The sequence below is a fragment of the Fukomys damarensis genome, unplaced genomic scaffold, assembly GCF_012274545.1.
Source record: "Fukomys damarensis isolate Sample0158 unplaced genomic scaffold, DMR_v1.0_HiC HiC_scaffold_23, whole genome shotgun sequence".
Taxonomy (NCBI): Eukaryota; Metazoa; Chordata; class Mammalia; order Rodentia; family Bathyergidae; genus Fukomys; species Fukomys damarensis.
Genome location: NW_022900935.1, coordinates 6,271,744 through 6,281,773, shown reverse-complemented (window position 1 = coordinate 6,281,773; position 10,030 = coordinate 6,271,744). Strand labels below are relative to the sequence as shown.

Sequence of the window (10,030 nt, the reverse complement as noted above, 5' to 3'; positions counted from 1 at the left end):
TGGAGAAGTGCAGGTCGAGGCTTTGCAAAGGACCTGCACCACTGCGCCCTGCAGAGGTATCGGCACTTCTCTAGGCAGCCCTGCTCTGCTCCCAAAAGTAGGCCGCCTGACCCTCCCCAAGGACATGCTGATTCCCATTCCCCCACTGACGGCCACCACCTTCTCTGCTGCTCCCAAGAAAAACGTGATTGTCTCATTCATGTTTGCCTGCTTTGGGAGATGGAGGCAGGAACAGACACTGTGTGGTGGCTACAGCCAGTGGCACATGCATGTGGGGCTCCCTCCTCACCCCTCTCCAACAATCACCCCTCAAACTCCTTTTCCTCCAGGGGACAATTGGCTGTCTCCTGCCAAGGCAGGCGCTGCTTCAAAGGGCAGGAAGCTGTGGGCATGTGCCCTGAGGCTTGGACTTCTGTGAGGTGGTGCTCCAGAGACTGAGGTGCTGTCTTTCCTCAGAACTACAGAAAGGCCCAGAGGGGTATGTCAGTAGCCTAATCTGACTGGAGCTAGATCTCATGACAGAAGGATGAGGATTAGGCTTATGGCATTCATTAGAAAACCCTTCCAGAGTAGGGAGCCCATTTTATCACAGGATCTAGAGGGTTAATAAAGGGCATGCTGGGACTTGCAGGCTGGCTCACCATCCTGAAGCACAGGGTCTTGTGGGAAATGTAGTCTCTGGCCCAGCCTGGGACTACGACTCCTGCGCTCAGCAGTGACAGCTCAGGAGGGACTGGTAGGTGGCAATGACAAGGTGCTGGGAGAAAATGGAAGGCAGGAGGGGGTGGACAAGGTGGCATCTGAGAACCCTGCCCTGTAGCCGCTGGATGGGACACCCCAGGCCGACGGCTGATGCAATGGGGCCTGCTGGTGGGGTGAGGGGCAAAGAGCAACGGGACACTTTTCCTGTCTGCAAGGAAAGACTAGGCCTGAGTTACTTCCAGGATGGGATCTTCCCTATCTGAGAGTAAAATGTTCCCCTAATCCTATTCAGACGCACCATCAACACCTCCCAGAGAAGCTCCAGAAGGATAGATGCTGCTCCCCTCAAAAGGGAGGTAGAGCCCTGCCCCAGGAGCAAAGGGACCAGGTTCCCCTCTGCAAGTAACAGGACCAGGCACCCTACTTCCAACAAGTAGACCAGACCTCACTCAGGAACCGATGGATGCCTTCCCAAACAGAGCATGGTACAACAAATTACGGATCTGACTGGGACAAACAAATTAGGTTCCTCTCCCTAGAAATGTGACAAGGTCCATTGGAGGGAGAAGGTCCAGGCTTCTTCTCCCCTCCTTTCTTCACAAAAGCCCCTTTCCTGCCCCACAGCATCCTGAGGCAGCTGGATCACCTTGAGGATAATTTTGTTTGAGCCCTGGCTATCTTCCCTCAGGGAGAGTCTGCTCAGCAGGGGCCAGCATGGACCAGTCTGTGGCTATCCAGGAGACTCTGGCGGAGGGGGACTATTGCATCATCATATCCTTGTCAGCTCTGAGCTGCCAGCCTGGTGCTGCCCTGGCCTTGGGAAGGAAATAGAAGGTGTCTCACACTCTCTTCCCACTCCGTGAGCTGTCTGGGGAGAGGGAAGCCAGTATTATACCAAGTACTTGCGTGCTCCTGGACTCTGCCTGCTGCTTAAAATACGCAGCTCTCAGGCGGCTGGGGGAATTTAGCTCAGTGGTGCCACACCTGCCTCACAAGCACAAAGTCCTGAGTTCGATCCCCGGTACCAAGAAAGAAAAGATATGCGGCTCTCTTCCCAAACCCCTGGTAAGTTGGGGATAATAATGAGGAAGGCTCAGAGAGATGAAGTGACTTGCCCAGGTCCACACAGTGAAGGGGATGGGACAGGGAGAGGGGCAGGGATGGAGGAAGAGGCTGGATTTGGAGGGGCCTGGACTCAGCTTTCAGATTTTGGTTTTCCTTGACTCCAAGCGGCAGGCAGTACAAGGAGTACTGTGTGAGGGAGACAGCAGACAGAGCCGCCTGCTAGGGCTTGTGCGCCACCGCCTGGAACACGGGGGTCAGGAACACGCGTAAGTAAGGGTCTTGGTCTCCGCCAAGGGGGCAATGCAGTTAGTCTTCTCTGTATCCTCCAGCTCAACTTCACCTGTCCTACCAGGGCAGGGCCTGAGTCACTATCACAATGAGAACTTTGTTTTTCTTTTTGTAATAGTAGGGACTGGACTCAGGAAGTGCTAAATTACACCCCAGCCCTTTTTTAATTTTACCTCCTTTTTTCCCCTTCTAGTATTAGAGATAAAACAAAGGACCTTCACAATGAGCTATATTCCTGGCCCTTTTTTAGTTTTTATTTTGGAAAGGATCTGCTGAGCTGCTAAATTGCCCAACTTGACTTCGATTTTTTTTTTTTGAAGTTTTAAAGCATGCCTCCATTTTATTTTTCAATTTTTAAGTTTTATTAGTGCATGTTTGCAGTACATGATTGCGTTCATCACGGGGAGTTGGTAAATGCACATGCCACATCTTAAATCTTTTTACATCCTCTGTGTCTGACCCTGGATTCAAATTTTTGAGCCTCCTGCCTTAGCCTTCTAGAATGCTGGCATTGAAGGTGTGCACCATCAGGCAAAGCTACAAATTCAGCCTCTATGACTTCCGTCCATAAATTGCAGTCTCCGTGGGCATTCTTGAAAGAGATGGCTTGAGGATTGTGCGTGGTCAGGGCAGTGCCATCCCAGCACTAGGGACTTACAAGGATGTGTGAGCACCCAGTGGCCACCCAGTGGCCCTCACTTCTGCTTCCTGCCCTTAGTCTCTTCCTGTACACGCACCGGAGGATGGCCATTACCGGGGACGATGTCACTTTGGACCAGATAGTGCCAGTCTCGAGGGACTTTACGCTGGAAGAAGGTGCCACGGGGGCCTGGGTGGTAGGAAGCACTCTCCTCTGGATGCCCCAGTTTACCTCTACCCTTGTCGGGATGAGGGCAGTGGGAGGCAGGAGGATGCTGGGCCAGGAGTGTTCTGATACTAAGGATGTTCTATCTCCCTCCCCAACAGTGTCCTCAGACGGTGAGCTCTACATCCTTGGTGAGTGGTCTTCTCAGTGTGGGTCCCAGCTGGGGTACAGGCTACAGGGTCTGCAGAGACAGCAGTGATGTAGAAGTATCCTTGCTGTGACAGGTAGACCCTGTAAGATCGCTCCTACTCACCCCTGCAGGCTCACCTCCCATCACCCCCTTCACTGGCTCCACTCCATGGGTTCCCACAGCAGAGTTCCAGTCTCCTGAATGCCCCACGGCGCCTTGCACTTGACTAACTCTTACTCATCCTTTAGGGCTTCAGGCCACACATTTCTATTCCCCAGGAAGCCTTTGATGAATCCTTGAAATTGTATCTTTTTTGTTTGTTTGCTTGTTTTGAGACAGGGTCTTTCTATGTAGTTCCTGCTGGCCTTGAACTCATTATATAGCCCAGGCTGGCCTCAAACTAGTGATAATCCCCCTGCCTCAGCCTCCAGAGTGCTTGGATTATAGATGAGCGCTAGCACATCCAGCCTGAGATTGTATCTTGCTGATACATGTGCCTTTTTCTCATTGTTACCAGCCTTCTGTCACTCACAGTGATTTAAGTGTTTGCATTGACTTAGTTAATGGCAGACTTTTTTTTTCCCCCAGAGCTGTGAATTGAACTCAGGGCTTTGTGCATGCTAGCAAATGCTCTACCCAATCCTTGTTATTTTTTATTTTGAGACAAGGTCTTATTAAGATGCTAAATTACTCAGGCTGGGTTTAAATTGGTGATTCTCCTGCCTCAGCTTTCCAGAGTGTTGGGATTGTAGGCATGCACCACCATACGCAGCCTATTCCACTTTTTAATGCCAAATTCTCTGCTGTATTTGTTGACCCCACAAGACTGAGCGCTAGTTCAGCTGTCTCAGAACGATGATTCAGATTCTGAATCCAGGCTCTGGAGCCCAAATTTGATTTGTCCAGGTTTTTGTTTTTGTTTTGAGACAAGGTCTCAGTACATAGTACAGGATTGTATTTTGTTGTTGTTGTTGTTTTGGAACAGGCTGGTCTTAAATTTACTGTGCTGCCTAAGAGGGGCTCAAACACAATCTTCCTGCCACAGTATCCTGAGTCCTGGGATTACAGGTGTGTGTACCAGGCCCCACTTGTAGCCCACACTCTGAATCACTGTGCCAGATCACTTCTGTTCATTAGTTTGGCATATGTTTTCAATTACAGATTTTTTTTCTTTCTTTATTTTGGCACATGCTTTTGAGTACTGGTCAGGTAGCATTTGGTACAGGGCTTATCTCTGAATAAGCTGCCTTCCAGTCTGGCTCCCTGGGGATACGTGTATTCTCTTCACCATGGTTTTCCACATCCTAGCACCATGCCTGGTACCGTCAAATAGACCGACTAGTGGACTGTCCCTCTGCTCACCTTTACATGCTTTTCATTCCACCGGGAGGGGAAGAGCCTACAAATTCAGAGAATCTATCTCTTCCAGTTCCATTAGCACTGCAGTGGAGAAGCTTACTGACTTTTCAGAGACTTATTCTACCCCCTCTATAAAGTAGGGTGGTGTTCTTTTGAAAATGAGGGTACAGAGGGGTCCCCTACCATCCCTGCAGCAGCCTCAAGTAAGCTGGCATAAGGCCCAAAGGCTTTGGAGCCTGGGCTGCTTAGTCTCCATTCTCAGGACTCTTAAAATGCACCTGAGAACTCAACTCCTGGCAACCAAGGGCTCATTTCTTGCTCCTCTTTGCAGGCTCAGATGTGACCATCCAGCTGGACACAGCAGAGCTTAGCCTTGTATTCCAACTACCATTTGGTTCACACACCAGGATGTTCCTCCAGGAAGTTGCCAGAGCCTGTCCAGGTAGGTAAGACCCCAGGCTCCCTGGGAGGGTTGGTGAGCATGAGCCTCTCATCGTCTAACCTAGTCCAGATGACTGTCCATCGTTTGGACTCTCACTGCACAGATTCTGTGCCTTCTCCAAGCTGTTGGCATGAAGTGCCCCCAGTCCACCTATTAATCATGGTGTTTGCATTTCTGTTTATGGTTTCTGAATCTCGTGTTAACCATGGCAGGGCCCCTTTGCTCTCCTGGATCTAGGGAGGGCAGGGCAAAGTCTGTGACCTTGTACAGGGCAAGCTGTTGGCAGGGCCAGCAGCTTCTAGGAGCTCATCTTCCTCTCTCAACCACTCACAGCTGGAACCGAGGGAAGTCTGTCTGTCATGTGGGCTCCTGTGCCCTTGAACTCTGCTGTCCTTCACTGCAGCTGAGAAGGTGGTCTAGCTTTGGTCTCATGGTGAGACATTAGTGCTCTCTGGAACAAAATTTGTTTAGATCAGAGATTGCCTGGCAGGTGAAGGTGAGTTTATGTATAGAGCAGAGGCTCAGGTACAGAAAATGCAAATTCAAGCCACCAGGTGTTAAGGCCTAGGGAGTCACCCAGTACTGTTGATTTCATTTCAAGGTAACATCTCTGTAGGAATGGGGGAGAGCTTGTCTTCTACGGTGGTCTCACCGTGGAGCCCAAACCTTGGGGGCTCCCAATGATTTCACTTGATCTGCCAGGAAAGGTACTGGCTTTGAGGAAAAGGAAGTAGAAATGAGTTGACACAGCCATTTGCCTAACATGCACAAAAACTCCCAGTTAAGGAGTTTAAAATTTATTGTATGCTAATTTTTTTTTTTTTTTTTGGTACCAGGGATCAGACTTGGGACCTTGTGCTTGTGAGGTAGGCAGCAGAACCACTGATCTAAATCCCTGGCCCTAAATTTTATTTTATACACAGGAAAAATTTTTAGTCTCTAATTTTATAGTACAGATAATTTATTGTATAATTATTGGTAGTAGTTGTAGGAAGCAGTAGTAATAGTAAGGCAGGTTGAGCATTTCTTTTTTTTTTTTCTTTTGGTTTTTTGAGACAGGGTCTCACTATGTAGTCGAGACTGACTGGAACTCACTGTGTAGCTCAGGCTGGTATCAAACTCACAGCAATCCTCCAGCCTCCTGAGTGCTAGGATTATAGGCCTGCACCACCACGCCTGCTAGGTTGAGCATTTCTAATCCTAAAATCCAAATGGCTCCAAAATCCAAAATGTTCTGAGTGCTAAGATGATACTACAAGTGGAAAATTCCACACCATGAAGCCTTGTTTTATCTACAAAGTTGAAAAATATATTATATAAGCTGGGCGTGGTGGTGTGCGCCTATAATTCTAGCATTCAGGAGGCTGAGGCAGGAGGATTGCCAGGAGTTCAAGGCCAGCCTGGGTTACATAGTGAGTTCAAGCCCGGCCTGAACTACATAGCAAGACCCTGTCTCAAAAGGGCGGGGGGGCTGGTGATTTAGCTCAGTGGTTCTACTGCCTGCCTTGCAAGCAGTTCAAAACCTGGTACTAAAAACAAGCAAATAAACAAACAAAAAAAGGGCTGGGGATATAGGTCAGTGAGAATCTATATAGACAGATTTGTTAATAATATGTAAAATTTAATTTAATACATATTAATATGTAACATTATATGATATGCCGATATTAATACAATCTTGAATATTATAATATATAATGCCAATACATATTTACTATATTAAAATGAACATTTAATATATTCAATAGATAATATATATTTAAATGTTACATGCATCAAATTCCCTTCAGGTTACATGTACAAGGAGTGTATGAAACATAAATAAATCTTGCTTTAGACTTGGGTCCTATTTCTTAGATATTTCATTGTATCTGTACTATCATTCTGAAATCTGAAACTTCTGGTCCCAAGCAACTAGGGGATACGGGATACTCAACCTGAGGCAAACAGAACAAGCTCTGAAGCTACCTATCACCTTGAGTTTGGGTCCACACCTGCCAATCCTTAGCCACGCGGTTCTGGGCAAGCCACTTTATGCTGCTGAACTTTAGTTTTTGTAGTCTTTTGTATCTAATGACTGTCTTCTTCTTGAGGTTGTGAGAATTCTGTTAGAAGAAATTACACAGATGAAAGTGCTTACTACACAGGGAGCTCGGAAAGTGTTGGGTCCCCTCTGTGTGAAAGGAATGACATCCACCATTCACTGGTGGTTCATCGTGTGTTAGATATCATTCTAAGACCTGTTCACACGTCTCTTCTAATTCTTACTACAACCTTACACAACGGGTCTTAATCAGTGTTTCCACTTCACAGATGAGGACACGGAGACTCAGAGAGGGTAAGCGCCTCGCTGAGGACATGGCTAGTGAACTGTAGAGCCAAGTTAGGCAGAATTGCTACAGAAGTTCTACTAGTCTGAGCCTTCCTGTTTTGATCGAGTGCTTGATTAGTCTCTTGGTTCATACCACCCTCAGTGGTTTAGGGAAGGCTTTGTCTAGAAGGAGTTTTTCTCTCTTTCTTTATTTTGAGGGTGGTCTTGCTATATAGTCCAAACTGGCCTTGAGCTCACTATGTAGCCCAGGCTGGCCTCAAACTCATGGTGATCCTCCTGGCTCAGCTTCCCAAGGGCTAGGATCACAGGTGTGTGCCATCGTGCCCGGCAGGAAGTGATGTTGAAGCTGAGACTAGAGAAGAGTAAGAGGTTTTTCCCAGGCAGGCAACAAAGAGGAAACAGGTACGGCAGTGGATGGAAAGAACAGGCCCTGTGGTGGGACTGCACTTGGCGTAGGAAAGAGCTGAGTCAGGGGAGGCTAGCCCAGGGCAGCTCATGAAGTGTGTGTGTGTGTGTGTGTGGTAGTGAGGGTCAAATCCGGGGCATCAGCACTGAGCTACATCCCCATCCCATTTTTAATTTTTTTTTGCAATGTCTTGCTAAATTGCCTATACTGGGTTCCCCAACTTTATCCCAGCCTCCCCAGGTGCTGGAATTACAGCTTGGCAGATAGTAGTGTCTTCAATAAGTGACAAAAAATTTAGATTTTTCCCTGTGGTTTATAGAGAATAGTTAAGGAAATTGAAACTGGGGAGTGATTTGGTAAGTTAGGAAAGATCCTCTGGTAACATTATTGGAGGGGAGAGTCTGTGGAGCAGGGAGAAGAGGAATGGATTATAACAATTTAAAAACTGAGGCTTAGACCAGGGCCCTGGTGACGACACTGGGGAAGAGGGGTGAACTGTACAGGTAGTGAAGCCGTCAGACTAATGAGAAGGAACTGCCATGTAGGCTGTGGGTTGTGTTGATGCCTTTATCCCAACTAATTTAGAACAGTGCCTGGCATATAGTAGGCACTTAATAAATATCTGTTCGATAGATGAACAGAGTTTGGTTCTTGGCCGTAAAAATGAAGGAGAGGAGGGTAACTTCTCTTTTGTAGGCTTGGGTGTCTGTCCTGTAGTCCTCTTACCTGTTCTTCCTTTTGAGGTCCATACCACACCTAGGGTGGTCACCACAAGGAGTTTGAGGAGGCCCCTCAAAGAGGAGCAGGGACCATAACTCATTTGCCTCATGGAGTAGGTAGTAGGTTCACTAACTATCATCACAGGAAATGAATTCGAGGATGCATTGGGGAGAGGCATGGAAAGGTTTTCAGGCAGAGTTAGATATAAAGGAGAATAAAAAAGACTCCAGCTAAAGTAACTGGAAGGGACTCACTCTGACAAAGGAGGTTCAGACTGGCCCGGGCACAAAAACACGAGATCAGCTTTTAAGGATTAGCAGAGGTGGGTCAGGTCCAATAGGTTCTTGTCTCAGTTCTGTTAGCTTCTATAGCTCTAGAGAAATCATTACGGTTTGAGGGGCAGTTCCAGACTCCCAAGCTGATCTTCCTTGAGTGAGGGTTGTGTGTGTTGTGGCCTCAGTTCTTGTCTTGAGATTATTGCTCTTGCTTGGGGGAAGATGATCTCACCAAGGGGTGGTCTGCAAGATTCTTCTTTCCCTGGAAACCGGTCTGATTGTAGCTTTGAAGACTTCCAGCCATTGCTCCAAGGGTATCTGGAATTGGAAGTCGTGAAAGCTGGCAATTGAGAGTCCTTGCGAATTCCTTTATTTGCCCTTCTTGGTGTCCCCAATTTTGAAGGAAGATAAGATTAATTTAGGGCCAATAAACTCTGTATTACCTGACACTCTGCTACCTGTGCAGTTCAGCAAGGAATCTGTCCCAAAGTTTTAAGGTAATATTGAGACAATATGGAGTTTCCTTGTCTCCTTTTATCTATTTTTATTTCTTTTATCCCACTGCGGGGTAACCAGCAGGGAAACTGTACTAACTCCATTTCTCTGAATTGTCATGACAGGGATTTCTTCATTCTTCTCATTTATGTCCGTGCAAATCCAACTCATTTCCATCCAGTTCATGCAGTTCAAGCTGACAGGCAGGACAGCAAAAGGGTTCATAGCAAGAGATCTGGAGTCATATAGATCTGGGTTTGAGTCAGAAGCAGAGGTGGCTCCAGAATTTCTAGGAAGATTGATGGCAATCTGTTTAAGGGGGACCCATAGAAGTTGTCTTGTTACCTTTCCATGGCTGGGGCAAAATACCTACAATTTAAAAGAGGATAAAATTGAGAATAACAGGTCCCTACCTCGTAGTTGGTGTTGAGGATTAAGGAGGTAATATACAAAAGCACAGACCTTAGCACTAGGTAGTCAGAGGAAAGGCAGAGCGCGTCTGGGTTCGCATCTTTTACTGAATTTGGGTCTCGGACTCACGCTGTGCTTGGGAAACGGGATTGGGGTTTCTTTTCTCCAGAAAATCCAATCATAGAGAAGTGGCTCTTTAACCCCTTCAAACTCGAGGTCCAGTCTGAGCTCCTTTTTCCTACCACAGGTTTCGACCCTGAGACTCCGGATCCTGAATTCCTGTGGCCGTCCCGATACGAGCGCAGGGAGCCAGAGCCAGAATCGTCGCCGCTTCACCGTTGGAGTTTAGCCCGGGGTACCTGGCCTGGATACACGACAATTGGCGCAGGCAGGTATCTGTTTCGCAAGGTGCGGTGGGGATTGGAGGAGGGCCGGTTTAAGGAGGCGGGTCTCGTTCAGTATAGGGGCGGGGGTGATGGAACAGGCTAGCTTTCGATTGGCGGAGATAGTACGAGGGGGCGAGGCCTTCTGAGGGCGGAG

The 10,030-nt window shown here is 47.6% G+C and overlaps 1 protein-coding gene across 5 annotated transcripts in view; it reads left to right on the top strand.

Annotated features, from left to right (window-relative positions):
* The first annotated feature begins 657 nt into the window (after positions 1-657).
* Inpp5b (inositol polyphosphate-5-phosphatase B) overlaps positions 658-10,030 on the top strand; it is a 53,612-nt gene continuing 44,239 nt past the window's right edge. The window contains exons 1-7 of one of the 5 annotated variants that reach the window (XM_010625837.2): positions 658-736; positions 1,327-1,473; positions 1,939-2,033; positions 2,774-2,871; positions 3,022-3,033; positions 4,741-4,851; positions 9,738-9,878. In XM_010625837.2, coding sequence (XP_010624139.1) covers positions 1,417-1,473; positions 1,939-2,033; positions 2,774-2,871; positions 3,022-3,033; positions 4,741-4,851; positions 9,738-9,878 — 514 coding nt within the window. In that variant the 5' untranslated portion in view covers positions 658-736; positions 1,327-1,416. Of the gene's footprint in view, positions 737-1,326; positions 1,474-1,938; positions 2,034-2,773; positions 2,872-3,021; positions 3,052-3,906; positions 4,119-4,740; positions 4,852-9,737; positions 9,879-10,030 lie in introns of those variants that run through there. The other 4 variants (XM_010625835.2, XM_010625836.2, XM_033767851.1 and 1 more) reach the window with 4 other exon arrangements.